The 23,255-nt window shown below is 40.5% G+C and overlaps 1 protein-coding gene across 2 annotated transcripts in view; it reads right to left on the bottom strand.

Moving 5' to 3' along the window:
• Nucleotides 1–23,255, bottom strand: part of LOC140151015 (regulating synaptic membrane exocytosis protein 2-like) — a 129,321-nt gene that overhangs the window by 50,065 nt on the left and 56,001 nt on the right. Inside the window, exon 3 of one of the 2 annotated variants that reach the window (XM_072173204.1) lies at nucleotides 4,192–4,215. The exons of the other annotated variant lie outside the window; for it this stretch is intronic. Within the exon in view, the coding sequence (XP_072029305.1) occupies nucleotides 4,192–4,215 (24 nt within the window). The remainder of the gene's footprint in view (nucleotides 1–4,191; nucleotides 4,216–23,255) is intronic. 2 annotated transcript variants of the gene reach the window in all.

The raw sequence follows: 23,255 nt of genomic DNA, 5'->3' as shown, positions 1-23,255 counted from the left end.
CCTATGGAAGACATGACCTTAATCTCCCACACAGGGGGTGTGAATTTCAAATGGGGTTACCTGAATGGGTGACTCCATTTAAAATCTACACCCCCTGTCCGTAAGATTAAGGTCATGTCTTCCATAGGGGGTGTATGAATTTCAACTAGAATAGCCCAATGGTTTATTACATGGAGTCTTGAAGGTATAGGAAAGATTAACAGCACATTCTCATGTTCAGAATACATAGTTCAAATAAATTCCCACAATACATGGGTTTGTGGTTGAATCTTGCACATCGAATCATAGAAGAGGAGTTTGATTAGACATTCAGAATAAAACATAAGTTGAAGTATTTTGGGTAAGAAATATGGGGTGGGGTCACATGGGTCACCATACATCAATTAAATAAAAAGTTAGTAATTTAAGTTAGAAATGGCTAATAATTTCACAAAACAACAAGGTGACCTTTGACAGGGGTCAAATCAAAATTGCAAATGAAACTAAACGTTAAAACCTTTGCCTTAAACTGTCTCACATAATCGAGTGATGTAATATATCTCCTTCTCCATAACTAATCATTATGCAAATCTATAATTATTATATCGTTTATCCCATTTTGACCTTCGACATTAGGTCATCTATAAATATTGCCTGCGATTTTACGGTATTATGAGCTTAATTTTGAAAGGACAATGTTATATTAGGCAAATGCCTAGCGTAGATATCAATTTATAGCAATAGTTTTAAATAAAAATCCCAAGACTGAAATTCCAAGACTAAAGGTAAAATATCATTGTTAAAATGTAAATACCAGAAAAGCATTTTATTCATTTCAAACAATCAAGTTTCAGCCAAAAAGGAAAAAAAAACATTGAAAGTTTAATTTGCCTTTCTAAAACAGGGCTTTAAATCTATAATCTGATTACTTCCAAACTAATCAATTAGACTCAGCTGAAATGAACCAAAGATGCAGCGAGTGCGTTAATAATTGTCTGATGGTTCATTATAAACACAGCCAAAAAAGAAAGTCTCCAGTAGTTCCATCCTCATTTAATCAGATTCTGATGAGTTTATGGCAAAATAATTTATATAATAATTTTCTATACACTCTCCTTCGAAGATTGATACCAAATTTGATATCAAAAGTTTAATCATCGTGAGCATAGAAACATTTGTTTGGAAATTCGTTCAATTTTAAAAATGACATAGGGAATTGTATCACGCAGCAGAGCTAGCGTGAGTGTCAAGAATCACGTCGCCTGAATAGGCCGGCAGGTTAAAGGTTTGGCCATGCATATCAAAATGCAAATCAAATACCCCGCTCTTTCAATTGTGCGCAAGCTAGGGTACAATGATTCCTGTACGGGCATGCTTCAGGCCACATAATAAGCTGATACCATGCATTGATTTTTGCGTGGTCAATTCGTAATTTGTCATTTTTAAAATTGCACGAATTTCCAAACAACGGCTCCTTTGCTCATGATGATTAAGCTTTTGATATCAAATTTGGTATCAATCTTCGCAGGAAAGTGTATAGAAAATTATTATATAAATTATTTTGCCACAAACTCATCCGAATCTGATTAAATGGGGTTGGAACTACTGGAGACTTTCTTTTTTGGCTGTGTTTATAATGGTTGTCATGCATCAGACATGATGCAAGATGGTCCCCAAATGACATCAAGGGATCATCTTCCTTAATCAGTGGCTACATATAGACATTGCTCTCTCATCTACGCATTTTTAAGCAATCAAAGCCGACTAAAATCCGACTACACTATTTTGTTTTTCCAATTTGCTTTATTTAGATTTTGATACTTAAAATAGGCCTAATGTTGTTTGTGGAATATTGAAATAAACATGAGTGTCGGCCTCCATGAGCACAGACAGTAATCAGTCGCTGTCATGACAGACTGGCCTACTCCCTAGTCTAGAAAAAACAAAAAAGCTTATACCAAGTGCTAAGGGAATGCTAGGAAGATGTGATATGTGTCTCCGTCATTTCAGGCAAATTGCATCACATTGTATGCATTATCAATTTCTAGGAAAAATAAAGGTCAGGCAAAAACAAGTTTGTCTTAGGGGAAATAGAAAAAGGCAAAGTGGTATGCAATTTTCAGCCACTTCTTCTTTTTTGGACTGCCTTATTAAACAATTTTCTTTTCTGGTAACAAATCAAAAGTATACTTAAAAAATGCAAATTTCAAAGCTACAGGGTTTTTTTACCTCAACATATTTTGTCATTCTGAGATATTTTGATTGTTGATTTTTGCTTCATGTTGTTGAAACAATATATTTCTAGAATAAAGTATTTTTAAAGTTGAGTTCAAGTTGTCTAATTCCATATGCAAGTACCCTCCCCTACCCTCCCTCCCCCACTTGGGCATAGCTATAGAATACAAACAGCACCCTGTGATTAGAGCTTAAGGTAAGGGGTTAGGGTTAGGGGTTAGGGTTAGGGGTTAGGGGTTGGGGTTAGGGTTACTCTCTAAATTCCTTATTAGATTTAAAATAAATCTAAGCGATTACGATAAGGGACAGATGCAAAATCGGATTATAACATTTAATTCAAATAAGTTCAAATTTTATACTATTAAGATTGAATTCAAATCTAATAGATTGTATTATTTCAATCTTAAGTCAGACCTGTCTCCCCGTATCATAATCTTAGAAATTTAGAGAGTAGGATTAGGGTTAGAGTGCAGCAGGTATTCAATAGTTATTCCTTTGATTTGGTAAAAGTGTTAAGTTAGGACCAGTGGGTCACTCAAGATATATAGCATACACATGCATGTCCAGAAAAATGATTGATAGGGGGTGTTTTTGCATGGCAACTGAGCAAGTAATACATGCTAATAGTTAGAGGTGAATATTTAAGTTTTCATGAAAAATGGTATACTTTTTGATCATAATTTGTCCAAATGTTAATGTTTCCAATTATTTGTAGGATGAACATAAAAATGACAAAGATTTTACTTAAAATAGGTGCCAAACTTGGTATTGGGTATTCATAGCAATTCACGTTGGTGTCCTTCCGCTATGTCGAAAGTTTGCTATATCAAAAGGTTTGTTAAGATCCACTATGTCGAATATTAAATAAGGTAAGCTAGAGTATGGGGTAGGTTTAGAGTTAGGGTTAGGGTAAAGGTTTGGGTTAAGGGTAGGGTTGGATTTGACATAGCAAACCTTATTTCCTCCATAAAAACTCGATAGTTAGCATATGTGCTTACTATCGAGTACTTTTGTAAACATGAAATTGTACCAAAGTCCGGTGCTTTACCAACTGAGCTAAATGAGACACACATTTGCAGGATTGTTTGTATACAACTATGTGTATCGATGATTTGCTCAACACCCTTTACACTTTTGTGGATGGGGCACTTCATGTTTGCATGTTCTAAAAGTGCTGGATAGTAAGCACATATGCTAACTATCAAGTTTTTACGGTATTTGACATAACAAACCTTGTTTTCAAAATAGCGAACTTTTGACATAGCAGGCTGTACCTTTCATGTTCAGGAATGAATTTTGCTTGTGGCTTAAACTTTCTTGATGCACATTGGAAGTATCATAATTATAGGGTCATGCATGTGTACAAAATCAAACTTGAGTTATGGAATATGGAATTTAGGCCTGGAATAAAGGTTCTGATTTGATGGTGAAGGTTTAGGGTTAGGTAATTACTTTCGGAATAGGGATAAACTTAGTGTTTGGTAACAGTTACAATTATTAACAGTGATAAAGTTAGGATTTGTGCAATGGGTATATTCTGCACTTATATTCTGTAAACCAATACTGAGTAAGATCACAAACACTCTAGACATCGCTATTACTGCAAATCCTTTCCGCTATAGAAGCTAGTTCATCGGCAAGGAACAAGAATTTCTAAACAAAAGAATTATCAAGGAACCACTGATCTCATGACAAAACATCATAGACATTGGGGGTTGGTTCCTTTTATCTAAAATCAGAAACAAAACTTGATAGTGTATACCACACATAACAGACTGAAGAAATCATAGAATTCTTTCTGCTTATTTTAGACACTGTCTCAACCATCAAGAATCAAACCTAGTCATAATTGATTATTGTAGTTTTGATGACTACTGCATAGATGCTGTGTATTACCAGACTGTGATGAAAACTATCAATTTATAATGTTGATTATTGATTGGTTGAGATAGTCTCCGTTGCATGCTATAGATATACCTGTGGATTGTACCCTCCTGATGGCTATAATAGGGTGATCAAGAAATAGAAGAGAAAAAAAGAGATGGACAAAATTAAAACTTCTGTTAATACTATAAGCTACTATGCTGCTAATAAACCTGCTATTGGTATTATTTACTAATTAGCAAGATTTCTTAGTATTCGTTAATTATTATCATGATTGCATCATAAACTGTCATCAATGTATTTATTATTGAACTTTTTACAATAAAAGACAAACACAGACAAATAAATACAGACAAATAGACTCAACAGTATGTATATTATGAAGAGAGTCACACATCCACATCATGATTTGCACCTATTTGGTGCACAATTTTGTACCATACTTACATTAACACCTGTATGAATTAGTAATGGCTTATAGAAACACGATTTGAATTGTTAATATTGTTTTATGCAAATATGTAAATATCATAACTGAATAGTACCAAATAATGTCAATATCATAATTTCCTTGTTTTAAGTTTCAGCGGGTTAATATTAACACCCATTGTTTGTATTTTATATGCAGCTCTTCTTCCAATTTTGAGAGATGAATTTTATAATGCAGTGCCACTTTGGAGATCTGGATAACCCTGGTTGAAAGGACTGAAAGGACAACCGTGGTTGAAGAAAGATTATCAAGTGTTAGGTAATGTCATGTCATGTCATGTCATGTCAAATCAAGTTAAGTCAAGTCAAGTCAAGTCAAGTCAAGTCAAGTCAAGTCAAGTCAAGTCAAGTCAAGTCAAGTCAAGTTAAGTAATGTAATGTAATATAATGTAATGTAAAATAGTGTAATGTAATATAATGTAATGTAAAATAAAGTAATGTCATGTAAAGTAAAGTAATGTAATATAAAGTATTGTAATGTAATGAAACATAAGGTAATATAATGTCAAGTGATTAAATGAAATGCAATGTAATGTAATGTAATATAACGTAATGTAACGTAATGTTATATAATGTAATGTAATGTAATATAAAGTAATGTAATGTAATGTAATGTAATGTAATGTAATGTAATGTAAAGCAATGCAATGCAATGCATGCAATGCAATGCAATGCAATGCAATGTAAAGTAAAGTTAAGTAATGTAATGTTATATAAAGTAATGTAATATAATATATATAATATAATGTAATGTTATGTAATGCAATGAAAGAAATATAACACACTATGTAATATAACTTTACAGAGCAATACATAACACAAACCAACACAACAAAAAAAGTTTTCAAATTTGGCCTAAAAATTGACCAACCAACAGTATCAAAATCTTCCTCATCAAACCCCAACTCTCACAATGTCAGCTTAATTACCATTTATTATACAGGTTATAGGCTATACCCTCCAAATCTACAACTACATTACATCATCCTTAACCCTTGCCATTGAAACATGTAATAATTATACCACTACATAATCAATTCACATATCATATTTGATTGCATAATATTACCCCAAAATAACAGTGGAGTTTCTCCAAGCATTATGTTCTTAACCCCATGAGAAGTACCTGCCGATTGGCCAAAAAGAAGTTTTCATTATTGATTGGACCAATCAGCAACATTGTTAGAATAATTTCACCATACAAAAAAATTGGGGTGAATTATTTGCAAAGCTCCATTCTGATTGCCAATTGGTGATTAAAGTGAAAATATCACGTAATTGACCAATCAGAGGCAATGTTAGATTGGCAGGTAGTGCTCAGGGGGGTAATACAGTATAAAACCAATAACCAACTATTTTTGCACGTTTCTGGAATTTTGACGTATCTCACGTAACTATCAAGATGTTGATGCACTGTATGTTGAATAGGTGGATGTAAAGTTCCCAAACCTTACTGCAACACATTGATGATACAATCAAATTATACTACATCAAATCGCATATGTATCTTCCAAATTAGTTTTTTAAGGCCAAACTGTATTTGCCGTAGAAGTGATGATGTAACAGGATTAACTACTATAGCAACAAATTTTGAATATATCGCACTGCACTAGTACATTCACTCAGTACCTCTGCATTGAACCATAGATGTCAAAGAACAAGGATAAAGACCTGGATCGTAATTCTATAGAATATCCATATCATGCTGATCACTCGCACCTATAAGATTAGTATCTTTGAAAAGAGCGGTATTGTATTCAATCTATGATTGCAGATATACACAGAATATGGGTGCAACCTGCTTGTAGTGCAGGGCGATATATTCAAAAATTGTTTTAACCTATTGCTATGGTAGTTAATCCCAGGGTTAATCCTGTTAGATCATCATCACTTCTACGGCGAATAATCCTATAATACGAAATTGGGTTTTTTTAAACCTGCCTTTTTGCTATATTTTTTATATATAAACATGTCCCAACTTACATGTACAGCTGAACAGGTATAGGCCAAATTTGTTGCATTTGCGGGTCAACAGAGAAATTTTGACATAAAGTTGTATTATGATGTTAATTCCCTCATATAACTCCACCTTATTTTGCTTTCACTTTACCTTATAATTTTGGCTTCAAATGGACAGAAATTACCCTTCCTGACAGTTATTACTAATATTATTTTGGTTTAAGAGTGTACAAGTTGAGAGTCCCATGATATTACTAAAATACGAGTATATACGCCATAGAAGAGCGCCCTGCACTACAAGCAGATTTTACTAATCACCTGTGTATGTCAGCAAACATAGATTGAATACAATACCGCTCTTTTCAAAGATATTTATCTTACAGGTGCGAGTAATCAGCCTTTCTTTGGAATCTATGGTTCAATGCATCGGTACCGCGTGAACGTTGTAGTGCAGGGCGGTACAGTCAAAATTGTATTCATCTATTGCTATGGTAGTTAATCCGATTAACTACGTCACTCCTACGGCGTATAGGGGTTGTATTTTGTTGCACAGTGCGAATATCAAACTTGATCATGCAATAGTTGTTTGCCAGAAACATTAGGCGCTTCCATTTACAATCCACGCCACCCCTGTGGAAGATTTTAGACATATATTCCATGGCGGGAGTATGAATTTCAAATGAATTAACACATTAGCAGCTCCATTTGAAACTCATCCTCCCTTTATGAAAGATTCTTTTTGAATCTTTCTCAGAGGATGTATGAAATTCATATGGAGCTGCCTATTGTGTTCATTCCATTTGAAATTCATACTCCCCCTGTGGAAGATATTCCAAAATCTTCCACAGGGGTAGTGTGGATTTTAAATGGAATAGCCCATTTGGTTCTCACCCAATCTTTGATGTGTTAACATAAAATCCACATATATAATCAGGTGTAACTAGCAAATGCAAAACTGAAATTGTGGAAATAAACTTTTTCGTGGATATCCTTTACATCCCCCTGTAGATCCTCCTTTAAAATTATATAAAATAATAATAACTACTGCAGATATAGCTTACACAATTACACATAATAAGGAAATAACAAAATATTAATTGCACATTACCGTACTTAAAAAAATGCAACATTATTTAATAGTTTGTTCAGCTTAGTTGCATAAACCATGTTCAGCATACAGTTATAAATAAAGAAACTTTTGCATCATATAAACATTACACCCAAAGAAACCTGTACTTAGAATACATTTTATTGTCACTTTAAACAAGCTTTAATATCTCATTAGTGGAAGTCACGTCTCAGACTTAGCAGCCATATTAACTTCTCCATTGTTATAAGGAGAAAACATAACAACTCAAGATTATCTATTAAAAGGCCACTGTCCTCACTACCGCAACAAGTCGCAACCACAAAACAACACGACTTGTTCCTGACACCCATCACCATGATTAACAGAAGCCATAAGCAGTCACCTCTCCAATTTTGCGGTCAATTTTCATTTATGAAAATACATCATAAAAATACACAGTAGTTGATAAAGCTTCACAATAAATCATCTGATCCTTGCTCGGCACATCTAGGCCATCTTTCCTGGGCGGCTGAGTCTTCTGCGACGCACAGGGAAAATTTTGACAACACGATAGCCTGATGGTCAGTCAACTTGATATGTTAACCACATGAATGTCATCCGGTTGCTAGGTGTCTTGTTGGTGCTCTTATCTCAGCTGTTACTGTTGAGTAGATTATATGTGTAGAACTCAAAAGAGTAACGACCGGAACCTGCAAACACTGTGAATATTACTTGCCATTGGCTTTTCATCTTCTTATTTTAGTTTACAAATATAGTACCAAGAAATTTAAATTTGACACTTGTTCACCGTTACTATTATCTAATTTAATTAAATAAAATACAAACAACTGATATTAAACCCATTGGTAAATGCTAGTGATGCATTAGCTATTCACAAATTTTAATAATAATAATTGCTGACAAACATTTTTGCAAAACATTTTGTGAATACTTAATAACATTATGTTAAAATGTTATGGCAAGTTTTCAAAACATTTTATACCCTTTATATAACATGACATTCAACAGTTTTCTGTAAAACATTTTGTGTTTGCTGGGATGCTATCTTCAGTAGATAGCACATCATGAATTCACTGTTTCTCTTATTATAACAGGTTATCCGTGAGTCAGGGTGACGCTACCTGTGCATGCTATCTACAGTAGATAGCACATCATGAATTCACTGTTTCTCTAATTACAACATGTTATCTGTGAGTCTGGTGATGCTACCTGTGCATGCTATCTTCAGTAGATAGCATATCATGAAGTCACTGTTTCTAGCATATTATTTAAGAGTCTGGTGATTCTGTCTATGCATGCTATCTTCAGTAGATAGCATATCCATGAATTCACTGTTTCTCTTATTATAACATGTTATCTATGACTCTAACTGTGCATGCTATCTTCAGTAGATAGCATATCCATGAATTCACTGTTTCTCTTATCATAACATGTTATCTATGAGTCTGATGACTCTAACTGTGCATGCTATCTTCAGTAGATAGCACATCATGAATTCACTGTTTCTCTTATTACAACATGTTATCTATGAGTCAGGGGACTCTAACTGAGTATGTTATCTTCAGTAGATAGCATATCATGAAGTCACTGTTTCTAGCATATTATTTAAGAGTCTGGTGATTCTGTCTATGCATGCTATCTTCAGTAGATAGCATATCCATGAATTCACTGTTTCTCTTATTATAACATGTTATCTATGACTCTAACTGTGCATGCTATCTTCAGTAGATAGCACATCATGAATTCACTATTTCTCTTATTACAACATGCTATCTATGAGTCTGGTGACTCTAACTGAGTATGTTATCTTCAGTAGATAGCATATTATGAAGTCACTGTTTCTAGCATATTATTTAAGAGTCTGGTGATTCTGTCTGTACATGCTATCTACAGTAGATAGCATATCATGAATTCACTGTTTCTCTTATTATAACATGTTATCTATGAGTCAGGTGACTCTGCCTGAGTATGTTATCTTCAGCAGATAGCATATTATGAAGTCACTGTTTCTAGCATGTTATTTAAGAGTCTGGTGATTCTGTCTGTGCATGCTATCTACAGTAGATAGCACATCATGAATTCACTGTTTCTCTTATTATAACATGTTATCCGTGAGTCTGGTGACGCTACCTGTGCATGCTATCTTCAGTAGATAGCATATTTGACCAGCAGACATAGTATGCCATTACTATCTTTAGTACATTTATCAATACATCTCTATTGACAGTATTTTTACATATTCTTAGAATTAAATTTTATAAGAATGGCTAAGTACATTTCCAGAAAATTTGATCTAAAAATATAAGATTTACACCACATTTTTTCAACATAAACAAAAAGATGCAAAATGGATAATACTCGTACATCATACTCCCTTTAAACTCTTATCAAGATACAATGCAGATGATATTAGTGGTAACTCTGTCCCGGGTATATTGAGCCTATAACATCATTATAGTAATATTATATGGTTCCGATAGATACAACAGGCTTGGTAATCAGATCCCTATATAACATGGAAGCCAACCCTTGCGACAGGTCCGATACTTGCGTTATTTGAAACGTAGATACTAAACATGGGTGTATCATCATTGCAATGTTAGATGCCGGAGATATTAGTTTTTGGTAAACAGATATTAAAAGGTGACACCATTATATACTAGTTGGCGACATGTTGCGCTATTGTTTGTGATAGTTTTGTTAGGAGCATATAAGTTATTTGATGCAACGTTTTGGGATCCGTTCCAAGAAAGTGATGAACAAACGTGTAAAAATATCATGTGCATTTAGTCAAATATCACCATCCTTCACATTGCAGTGAATAATAAACGGATTACTCCATTGAAGCAACAAATTCAAACTTACAAAGCGTAGGTGTATGAAATATCAACTTGCAAGCATGGTTACACAAAAGATAAATATCCAATTAAATAAAAACATTTTCATGTGCTTTTAACACCTTGAGCACTACCTGCCGATCTAACATTGCCTCTTATTGGTCAATTACATGAAATTTTCACTTTAATCACCAATCAGAATGAAGCTTTGCAAATAATTCACCACAATTTTTTGTTTGGTGAAATTATTCTAACAATGTTGCTGATTGGGCCAATTGATAATGAAATCTTCTTTTTGGCCAATCGGCAGGTAGTTCTTGTGGGGTTATCTGACAAGATTGATAACAGATATATTTGGATTGCTTCCCAGAAAGGGTGATGAACCGGTCTCTAAAAATGTAAAATAAAATGGCCATAAATTAAAACAAAATCAATGGTTTAAAAGTTTTTAGAATAATGTATTAAATTCCAAAGATTTAAGATACTTTTTATGTAAATTGCAGCTATTGTATTCATGTTAAAATGTATTCTCCTTAAACATATCATTATTTAAAGCAAGGTGTCTTATAAGGACGTTCAACTTAGTAAACAATACTTTTTTCCTTTTTTCTCCTCAAATCCAAAGGGTAGTCTCAATTTCGAATTCAAAGTTCTTGAATCGATTACATGATAATAGTCCCAAACAAAAATGTTTGGTAGACTCATAACCGGTGCGATCTTACCTTTCCGATGTTGATTAAGATACTTCTTGCATCGATCCCGAGATGCGGAAAAACCAATAGTCATTTTGTCCCACATAAATGAATAAATAACAAAAACCCCGATCCCCGGTGGACTCACCCAAAAGGTGACGTCACACCATATGATCGCCCTTATCCGACTTGGGATCCCCTACTCGGACCAAACTTGTAGGGGTGGCGGGGTCGGGATAATCAACATCGGAAGGTAAGATCGCACGGTTATGAGTCTACCAAACATTTTTGTTTGGGACTAGACTCAGTACACCGGTCGATCTTACCGCTTCCGATGTTGATTAAGATACTTCTTGCATCAACATCTGAAAGATCGATCTAGCAAGTAACCGGACGGATGGAGGTACAAGATTGGTCAGCATCAGATCAGGGATCGGGAGCGGGTAACGATGGTTTTCGCGAGGTCAGAAAATATTTTCCCCAACGGTCGGGAAACAAAAAAGACCACGCGATCACAGACATAAACCTCCTTACTTAATAAGTTTGGTGGTTAAGAATAGCGACACTGGTTCTTACCATGTTGAGTATTCTGTATAGTCTGAAAACCTGGTACCCGTACACCACCGTATTATGATCGCCGAACAATGTCCGGTAAACCTCCCGCCCGTCTCTGATTACTAACGTAAGCGGAAGTATCGTAGAGAAGGGCGAAGGTGGCTTCCGGGACACCGCCTGCTAGATCTCCTCAAGGGACAACCGAGCGGTATACCCAAGATGATGAGATAGCTCGTGTCGAGTGGGTCGTGGGACGCGAATCCTTCGCGATCCCCGGGACCCCACCAACACCTGGACCAGCCATTGCGACAGCGGCTGGACCGAAAGGCTCTGTAAGGGTGATGAATGCGGTCGTGAGTCCTCGCAAGGCTTGTGTTCGGAAGAAATAGTGCTGCAGCGCCTTATCGGACACCCCAGCCTATCTTTGGCTTCAGCCGAACCTTGCCCAACCCTGGGGATTGGAGAGGGACGAATGTCGGTATGCACGCGCCCGTTCAGTAGTCACGAGAACAGAGCGCCGAAACAGTGTCGCTCCAGTGTTTGTGAACACGGAAGCTAACCTCGAGACCGTGTGCAACTCAGCACCGCCGTCCCGAAGCCAACGCCAACCCGGAAAGCCATCTTGAGAGTTACGTATTTAAGCGTCGCTTTTGACGGAAGGTCAAAAGGGTGACCCTTAAAGTAATCTAAGACTGTGTTGGGATCCCTTAGGAGGATCACTTTCCTTTTGGTAGACACTCGTTGAACATACCGTCGAGGCGTAGACTAATAAGGTAACCATCGGCTATGATAGTCGACCCGTCTCGAAACCTCGGTGAATGGAGAGGACAGCTGACTTATAGCTGGCCCCAGTGGCCCGCTGAAGTCTTGCTTGGAACTTTTCTGTCAGAAACTCCGGAACTAGCAGCACAGAGGCTCTAGCGGGAGAGCTATTTGTCTCATTGCACCAAGCGTAGTATGGAGCCAGACTCTGGCTATACGTGCACGGAGGGTAGACTTCCGTCTAGCCCCGGCGATGAGAAAAACAGCTTCTGATGAAAAGTATCCCTCCGCTGCGTGTTCCTGGTAAGGGCCATGCAGCTAACTTCAGGTGCTCTAGTGATAGACTGGGTACCCCGCTCCGGGCATCCGGAGCAGATCTGGTACCTCGGGGAGTGCCAGCGGCCTTGCCGCTAGCAGAATGACAATGCAGTCTTCCCACCCGCTCTTGGCCACCACCCTCATGAGTAGTGAGATCGGAGGGACTGCATAAGCTGTCATCCTCCCCAGTCTATGGACAGAGCGCCCACGGTGAATGCTTGGGGTCCGTGACCCTTGAGCAGTACACGGCAGTGGATGATTGCGATGAGATGCGACCAGATCTTTCGAGGGGTGGTACATCCCTTGAAGATCGTCTGAGCGACTCTCGCGGAGCAAGGACCATTCTGCTGGTCCCGACACCCTTCCTCGTGACAGATTGTGCGCGAGGATGCTGGTGACGCCCGCGATGTGTATCGCTCTCATCGTAATCTGCCTGAACTTGCACCACCCTATCAGGTGTCGTGCATGCAGGCTCAATCGTGGTGGCCCGGAGTCCCCTTGTCTGTTGGGGTAGGCTACCACGGTTGTGTTATCCGTCAGGACAACGGTATGTGATTCCACGATCACCTCCTCGTAAGCGAGGGAGGTTGATGTGAAACTCTGTCTCTATGGCCCCCATAGGCCCGAGACGGAGTCTCCGTGGATGTGGACCCCCCCGCCCCGTTTTGGCGCTATGGTCGTCACTACGTGACATACCGGGGTGCAGGAAACCTGACACCCTGGGTCAAATTGGGCTGATGGGTCCACCACCAGAGTTCCTCTCGCGCGATCTCCGACAACGGAACCGCGAGGATATTGAGTGACGACTGGGCCTGCAAGCAGGCTAGAAGGTGTAGTTGGGTAAGCCCTAACGTAGAAAGCGGCAGTACAGTACGAGGTCTACCATACTGGCCATTAGGCCTACCACCTTCATCCATGCCACAGCGGGTTTTGCCCGAGACTCGCCAAGAGTCAGGCACACCGCACCATGTTCGTCACCCGCTCGGGTGAGAGCACCGCCGAACCCCTCCGTGAGGGTGATCTGGGCCCCTACAAATAGTGGTGACTGCGTCGGGACCACGCTGGACTTTTTGAGCTGATCAAAAAATCCAGGGTCCCGCACCCACGGACTATCAACCCCATGAGACCCGTAGTCTTCAGTGGAGTGCGTCCGTATATGAGCCAAACGTCCAGGTAGCAACTGATGTTGACACCCCTGTGCTTCAGGATGCGCTGCCACCGCTCTGACCAAGAGTGTTAAACACCCTGGGAGAGATGGACAGGCGGATGGCGGTATCAAAACTGGTAATTTTGATCCTGTACCTAGAAGCGCAGATGCCTCCGATCTTGAGAGGCGATTGGCATATGCAGATAGGCGTCCGAGAGATCTAGCGATGCTGTTCCCATGCCCCTGATGGAGCAGGCTAGCACCGAGGCGAGAGTCCCCATTCTGAACCTCTTGGGCCTGAAGAACGTGTTCAACAGTCTGCGGTTCCGGATGGGGCTCCCGTCGCCGGTCTTCCTTGGAGCCAATGGCTCCAAGATCACCCGTAGAACGGGGGGTAGACCGGGACAATCGCCCGCTTCGTGAGAAGCTGTGTGAGCCCTGTCAGTAGTGCCCGACGCTGGGGGCCGTCTGACGGCACTACTGTGGACCTCTGAAATGTGCAGACGAATGTGGGGAGACTGGGTTGCCAGTCTGTAACCCCACTCACCACTGACCATACCCAGGCGCTCAAAGAGATGGTTTCCCACCTCTGGGTGAAAGCCATAAGCGGTCGTCCACTGGGCGATCCCCCTGTGGAAAAACCGCTGAGTCCCCCAGGAATGCTCTGCCTAGCTTCCCTTGGAAGAGCGCTTGCTCTTCTTCGGGGCTTGCCAGCTGTTCCTGTGCTACCCTTGCGCCTCCCCGAAATGGGTGCTGCAGAGGTAGTGGGCTCGGGTACTGTTGGTGGTGCACGGCCTGCTGAAGTCGGAGCTCCTACCCATGGTAAGGGCAGTTTCCGACCTCTTCAGAGTGCTCCGTTGGTAGCTTCTTTGCACGGTCCTCCACCGTGGCGCAGAAGCATCCAAAGAGAAAAAGGACCCTGCCTTTCCATCGCGTTGAGCGATTGGAGTGGCAGGCCCCTCCCCCCGGCGCTGAGGGGACACCCTATGGGCTAGGCCCATGGAGCTCTCGTTGAGGCTAGCTGTTAGCACCGCTAATAGGCTCACCTCGCGGAAGAGCTCAGATGTTGTCTGAGCGTGATACGCTTTACGACATCTGGGTCCCTCTCGGATGCCCTCAGGTAGGTCCCGTGGTCGTCGCGCGTTACACGCAGAGGAAGCGTGCAAGCATCGCGGCGTCATAGCTCTACTGAGCTCGACAGTCCTCGATATCTACCCGTGAGGTTTGCGGGAATGAGAGTGTAGGCGTCCCCTGTAAGGAAGCAGCAGCTGAGCATCCTACTGAAAAGGATCCCCTGGTCCGCCTCCATGGACTCCCCCTGAGGGGGTGTCCGGAGGAAGATCAGTGCTGTTGCTCCCTTGGCGGGGCAGCGGGGAAGGAGACTGTAGTGATGTCACTACCGGACTCAGCTTCCGACTCCTTTCCTCGCGCCCACAGTATCCGTATCATGCTCCGATGATGGCGGTAACTGAGGACGGGCATCTGAAAGCGGGTAAGAAGGCATAACCACTGTGTGGCTCGCCGACTACCTGCCAGCAGAAGAGGGAGTACTCCCGCAAGACCCTGAGGTATCCGCCATGGCACCACTGGGTCCGCCTGCTCTCGCAGCCGTCGTCCTAGCGCTAGCAGCACGGGGCCTACCCTGATCAAGATCTGGGTTAGCCCCATGCCGGCTGGCCTGGTCAACAGCTGATGTTGGTACTGCGTGGCCATCGCTGGCGACACTTGCCACGGTGCTAGGCCGTGGAAGAAACACCCTGCGGCGGGTACCACGGGCATACCCGCCGGCAGCTGACCCTGAAAGGATCCGCCACCAGGGTAACCCCATGGTACTGCAGTACCAGCACCGCCTCCCCCTTGTTGCCACAGAGACTGTGGCGACTAAAGCGAGTGCTGCGGTACCGGTGCGGTATCAGCGTGGGTACCCGTGAGGGTTCCCAACTGTGGACCGCTGTACCCTCGCCACACTGCGTTCCCTGTTGTGGGGATCAAGCTGTGTGCTGGCGTGGTACCGGCGCGGTACTAGCGTAGGTGCCCGTGAGGGCTCCCGGCTGTCTACCACTGTACCCATGCCTCACTGCGTTCCCCGCAAGGGGATCAAGCCGTGTGTCTGGGTACCCCGCTCTACCGGCTGTCCCTTGGCTAGAGGGAGCTTGCCTAGTACCACGGGTAGCTGAGCGTGATACCCCGATCAATCACCTCGCCACCTGAATAGGCAGCGTCAATCAATGGAGCTATGCCCTGTTGATTTGACAGTGATCGATCAAGAGAGGGTAATTGACCCATTGACGGTAATGGATCACCCACGCTCCGCTGGCTCTCGAGGACATAAGTGGGTTGTTGATCAGCTAGGCTGTTCAAGCTACTTACTGTACCCTCTAGAGCTTCGCCCAAAGGTCGCTGTGTGTGGCGGACCACTCACGGCAGCTATGGGCGGGTGCATAGCGGCTACCACTGAAGTCAAGCCGTAGCTCGTCTTTGTAGCTGCCACCGAATGCACGTGGGTCGCTGTCCCGTGAGAGACTGCGAGCCCAACCCCTGAATAATCGCCAGCCAGTCCCTGTGGACAGCCAGCAGCTATTCTAGGGCCCAGGGTATCACTCGGCGGTCCCGCCATGGAACGCTGCCGTGTGACAACCCCAGTTGGTTCTGCTAAGACTACACCCACAGCGTTAGCAGCGGTATCGTCTCTGCTGAACCCATGCATGCTAGGGTTCAACCCAGGCAAGCCGGGTACCCTTGCATGCTGCCCGTCGCTGGCTACTACTGTGGCTGTTTGAGCCTGTAGATATGCCTGCAACAGACGGGTGTCCTCCTGCTAAAAACCCGTGAGGATTTTCGCTAGAGGACTGGTATCCTCCTGCTACAAACCCGCTAGGGTTTTCGCTGGTGGTTACCGCTCTGCTGCCTGCTACTTTGCTCGGACGTATAGTCAGTGCTTTCGCTGGCTGCTGAGCCTTTGGACGCCGCTTAGCAGTCCCGAAGGAACCGCCTGCTTGTCCGGGGACCGGAGCCCCTTAAGCAGACCTGCCATGACCCATAGGGGCTGTCACAGCAGAATCTACCGTGTCGACTGGTATCCTCCTGCTGCAAAACCCGCTAGGGTTTTCGCTGGTGGTTACCGCTCTGCTGCCTGCTACTTTGCTCCGACGTATAGTCAGTGCTTTCGCTGGCTGCTGAGCCTTTGGGCGCTTAGCAGTCCCGAAGGAACCGCCTGCTTGTCCGGGACCGGAGCCCCTTAACAGACCTGCCATGACCCATAGGGGCTGTCACAGCAGAATCCACCGTGTCGACCTTACCAGTGCCCTTGGTAGATTTCTTCTTCGTCTTATGGCGATGACGGAGCCTATCCAAATCGTCAAGCTGGAACTCGGAGAGTCCTAAGCAAAAGAAAGACATCTAGAAGATCGTGAGCACTCCCTGTGGGTGAAACAGAGCGGGTGTGGGTCCCGCTCCGTCACCAGGGAAGGGCACGCCCGACAGGGCCGGGGCGAAGCGAGGAGAAAAGGGAGGGGGGCACTACCCCCCCCCCCCCAACACGCGACTCAAGCCCAGTAAGCAAACCTGAGCACGGAGGCTGGTCGCTAACGTTAGTGGTAAAGTAAGGACTGGCTAACTTTATTACTAAAATGTCAGACGGGTCCCTACCAATCCCCACCGTATGAATATCTGATTAACTCGTCTTTATTGGACGGTAATGAAGACATAACGATAGAGTAATCACCCTAACATAGCAACAATAACCTACCGTACATGAAATACAATGTGTATGTACAAACATCTATTGTAACTTACAGGCTGCAATGGTTGTTTTACGTGGGAAACAAAATGAATGGCGTCAACGAGCGGCCATTTTGAATTGCTCGTGTGTCCCGTATACCAACGGAGGCACGATATGTAGCTAAGTTTTGGATCGTTTTTGTCACTTTTTCGCCAGAAAATGCCGTCAAAACTATCCTCAGCCGAACAATACCGGTTTGGTTTTACCTAAGGTGTGAAACTACAACCAGATATCTCGCCTTTGGTCGAGAAATTGATACACAGTGCTATGAACAATCGATAGGCACGCGTCTGTGTCAGTCGGAGACCAAGGAGGATAAGGGCGATCATATGGTGTGACGTCACCTTTTGGGTGAGTCCACCGGGGATCGGGGGTTTTGTTATTTATTCATTTATGTGGGACAAAATGACTATTGGTTTTTCCGCATCTCGGGATCGATGCAAGAAGTATCTTAATCAACATCGGAAACGGTAAGATCGACCGGTGTACTGAGTCTGTGCATATATTGAACTTTGCGTGAATGTTTCTCCATCGCTAATGTAAATGTTAACATTCTTATTATAGATTGCTACTGCTACATCTAACTGCTGCTGGTGGTTTTATACTAACGGGCAGTGAACTCTTGATAAAGAAATAACGGATTTATTTCAAATCAATTGATTAAGCGTGAGTTTAACAAAACGAATGTGTCTTGTTTCACCTTGTCACCAGCTGGGGAAAACGACATATGAATGCTCCCAGGCACAGACTTGCAAACAACCTCAATTCTCATGCCAGAGTTCAACTACTATTTTAGTGCTGCACATTAACCTGTCTGACCTTGCGTTGTAGAGCATGAGTTTTGATACCCAATATCTTAAAGGTCATTCCATGACTGTGGATACAGTTATGAGGTTAAAGAACTTAACCTTTGAGATTGGTATATAGGTTTTTATATAAATGCTTTAAACATGCAATTAGCGAGTTTTCATCATTCAAAAGTCGAAAAATTTCACAGCTGTCTATAAGATTGACCGAACCCCTTTGTTATAAAACACTTCACCAATACTAGGACTGTTTGTACTCATTAACATTCCACTTCAATGTTTAAAGTTTGATAATAGAAATTTCACATATCATTATTTCTAATTGACATCTTTGGATCTATTTGACCGGCTGTGACTTTTTTACCTCATGTTAATTAACTAGGCGGGTAGGAGGGGAGCATCCCCTAGCAATTCAACCAGCGGTGTTTGCACTCAAATATTGAGATAAATAAAGCTGACACATAAGAGGAATCATATGGATTCTATAAAGAAGATCCCATGGTTTCATATCAGAGGTGTCATTTCTACTACATGTGCATGATTTCTCTAAGGAGGGGGAAAATGACCAAAACTTTCGCTTTGATATTATTGGCCTTAACTCAAGAACTGCAAGACCATGGAAATAAAAATAAGATAAGAGCGAGAAAAAAAAGAGTATCACCTGTGTTCTATAAGGTGATGGATACACAGTTGGGTCTCAACAGTGGTGTAGCGTGGTTCATCATATTTTGGAGGCACCAACCATGATTGGGGGGTACCAGGTCTGATGGGGGGGGCACAAAACCATTTTTCAGCAATTTTCCTATGGGATTTTCTAAATTTTGAGATCGATTGGCCCCCCCCCAGCCCCTATGAAGCTACGCCACTGGGTCTCAAAACAATACTTTTATTAACTCAATATTGTTTGTGATATTTTTTACAGCTTCAACTCATTTTCTACAATACCTTTAACATATATCAAATTTTCTATACAAACACATGTGAAATATTTGAAATTAAAATATTTTGTTTAATTTACAAATAAGTACCTTACAGCATTACATGATTACATGTATTTATTGTCCATACATAACACCATGTGCAATACCCATTATCTGATATACATTAATGTCAAATAAAATGTCATATTTCATACAGTTATGTTATTGCCCTTTCAAAACAACCTGTACCTTGCTCTTACGCCATAAAAAAATTAATTTTTGATTCTCTCTCGTTCATGCCCACATTGTTCTCTGGAGTTGGTCCATTTTTTCTTCAATTTTCAAGTACAACTTTTAAAGCGCAAACAATTAATTTGGGTCAATAAAAAAGTTAATTAAGCAATTAGAATTCGATCCTCAAGAACCTTCCAATAAAAAGTTCCTCATTATTTTTCATGAATGCATCAAAAAAGATATAAACAATGATGAACTAAAAATTTGTCACCTTATGCAAACCATAAATTCAGGCTATTCCAATTGAAATCCATACACCCTGTATCAAAGACATGACCTTAATCTTCCACACAGGGAGTGTGTATTTCAAATGATGTTATCTGCATGGGTGACTCCACTTGAAGTCTACACCCCCTGTATGGGAGACTGAAGTCAAGTCTTCCATGGGGTGTATGGATTTCAACTGGCATAGCCAAATCATTAATCAAACATAAGCATATTTGTAAAGTTGAATCATCCTTTTAATATTAATAATTTAACTCATTAGGACTAAAACCTGGGGAAATTTACATGCATGGATGAGCTATATAGCGGGCATATTCGAAGAGCAAAAACGATGGTTTTCTTTGAAGACTGACTGTATGAAATTTAAATACAATCAGGGAAGAAAAGGTTACTGCAGATTATTATCCTATATTGATTAGCAAAATGTCAGTGACTGCACATAAAGTGTATTCCCAAATCAATGTAATAATTTGTTTTAAAAAACTTAATTTCAGGGTTTTGGTACATTTTATGTGTTTAAAATTCATTTAAAGACATGGCTATCTTGATTGATGGGTGTGTTTAACTTAAGCATGAAATTGTCATAGTTTTACATTGCCCACCAGATTTTTTTTTGTTTTTTTTTTGCTCGTAGATTTCAAAACATTTTATACATAAATACTTGCCACAATCAGTGGCGGTATAGAGCCCCTCAATCAGAAATCTTGTCCCCCAGTTCCCCCTCCCCCGGTAAAAACCAAAAATTACGGCTCATGTTGGTTTTGTTGGGTGACCAGACAACTAACTATTTGGAACACTGATTAATAGCCTCATCCACACCTTTCTCTTTTCAAAATAAAGAAACTTCATTATTTTCTTATAAAGCAAAATTGTAGACCTGAAATAATGGTGCTTTATTTTTCAATTTAATCATACCTATTCATCTCTTCATATGAGACCAAATGTTAACCAAAAGTCTAAAATAATGGTATTTTACAAGTTGACATCAAATGACCTTTGACCTCACTATATGAACTTGAACACCACTAATAGATGAGGGTTCCTATAGTGCAGCTATGACCCAAGTTAGGTTGCAATAGGATTTGAACTGTTCATATGAGACCAAATTTACAAGTTGACCTTAAATGACCTTTGACTTCAGTATAGTTGACAGAACATGCGCATATTTTGGGGGGGGGGCTTTGGGGGCACCAGCCCCCCGGGTAAAAGCAGGGGGCGGCCAAAATGAAGGGGCGGAGGAAGAAGAAGGAGCGGCAAAAACAGGGGCGGCAAAAACGAAGGGGGCGGCAAAAAGAATTAGTAAATAAAAAAGGGCGGAAAATTTGATAAAGCATAAAAAATTTTGAAAAAATGGTACTATACATCAAAATGTGCTGCTTTTAGGGCGCTAGCGTCTGAAACCCTTTTTTTGTTTTTTTTGTATTTTTTGTTTTGCTCTTCACTTTTTCAAACGACCGAGAAAAAAATTCGGTCAACCTTTCGGGCTGTTGAGGAAGGGGTGGCAAAATTGAATTTTCTTCAGCCCCCCCGGGGTTGGGGCGGCCACGGTACGCCACTGCAGAAGGAGTGAAGGACGGAAGCATGAAAGGACAAGGATGGAAGCACAGACATTGCAAAAACAGTATGCCTCACGGTGGAGGCATAAAAATGTGACTCTATATTTCTGAGAGTAGAAATTTACTCATATAGCCTAACTACCACGTGCTCATATTTGTAATACATTTTTACCCATAAGCAAAGCAACATATTCAACAGGTTCTGATCAATATGGAACATTTACCTCATTCAAAAACTGTCAGCTATGATTGACTGATATTGTCAAAAAAATGAAATTGGGACACAAAAATTCTTTAATTTCACCAGCCATTGCTCAAGACTTATAATTATTTGAATGCCATTTTTCACATTTTTTAACAAAAATGAAACAACCATAGGCAATCGATATAAAATTTTCATAACTAGGTTTCTCATCTTCTTCATCAATGAAACTACGCAGTAATTATATTTTCATATCAAAGTATCTTTGCAACTTGAGCAAAGCCGGGCGGATGAATTTGCGTACGTTGAACCTTTCTATAAAAGCATCACCCAGAAAATTTGAGAATTGTTTGATACTTCTACAGAGATTTGACATTTCTGGAACTAAGCGTGTTATATACGCATTTATAGCCATAAAAGCAAATCAAATTTCCTGCAGAAAGAAAGAATGACAAAAAAAAAATCAAATTTGAACACCGTTCACAGTAGAATTACTGCAGAATTTACATACAATTTTTGTTTAACATATTTTTCAGATTTGTAACAATATTCATTTAAGAGCTTTATATCTTGTCGCAATTTGATTTGTTTTCAAGGAAATTATAATATTAAGAAGTCAAATATTTGTAATTGGGATTTTATATATTCATATATGTTCATAAATATGCTACATTTAATGAGCAATTAAAAATCAATATGGTAAAAGATAAATAAGATAAAAAAAGTAAGCGTTGGTGTCAAAATTGTTTTTAATTTGAACAAAATGTAAGATGATAAGAAAAAAAGTGTCATTGACCTCACAGTCTGCACCTATCTGTCTAACTGTTGAGACATAAAACAGGGTAATGTTCCAAACCCAAATAATACTAATATTTGCAATTGGGATTTTATATATTCATACATGTTCATAAATCTGCTTGATTTAATGGGCAATTAAAAATCAACATGGTAAAAGACAAATAAGATAAAAAAAGTAAGCGTTGGTGTCAAAATTGTTTTTAATTTGAACAAAATGTAAGACGATATGAAAATAAGTGTCATTGACCTCACAGTCTGCACCTATCTGTTTAACCTATGAGATATAAAATGGGGTAATGCCAAACCCAAATAACCAGCAGTGAACCAAAGGATGGATCCACAACGGTGTCACATCAACAAAGTATAAAAGTAAAAACAGGGTAAATGTGACACAATATCTCGGGGAATAACACAGCGGGTAAAAACAAAGTTAAGCTTTTGAGAGCTATATTTTTCATCTATTTAAGGAATCGGATAGCAACGTTTGCGCAGTATTTTTGTGGGACCTGAGAGCACGTCAGACATATCGAATTGCATTCTGGATACGAGGAATGTCCTTCTGATATCAAATAATATTGATTTTTTGGTTTTTAGATATTAGGCCTCAAGAGATATCTCAAAAACCAATACTGGGTTTGTTTATACTCATTTTAATGGGCGTCAATCCTGTGGACAGGGGGACATGCTAAATGACATATTTTTGTTCTTTTCAGCAACTTGTTGACA

Source organism: Amphiura filiformis, chromosome 4 (genome assembly GCF_039555335.1).
Source record: "Amphiura filiformis chromosome 4, Afil_fr2py, whole genome shotgun sequence".
Classification (NCBI taxonomy): Eukaryota; Metazoa; Echinodermata; class Ophiuroidea; order Amphilepidida; family Amphiuridae; genus Amphiura; species Amphiura filiformis.
Note: the sequence above shows the minus strand (reverse complement) of the source record. Positions and strands in the feature narration are given on the sequence as shown.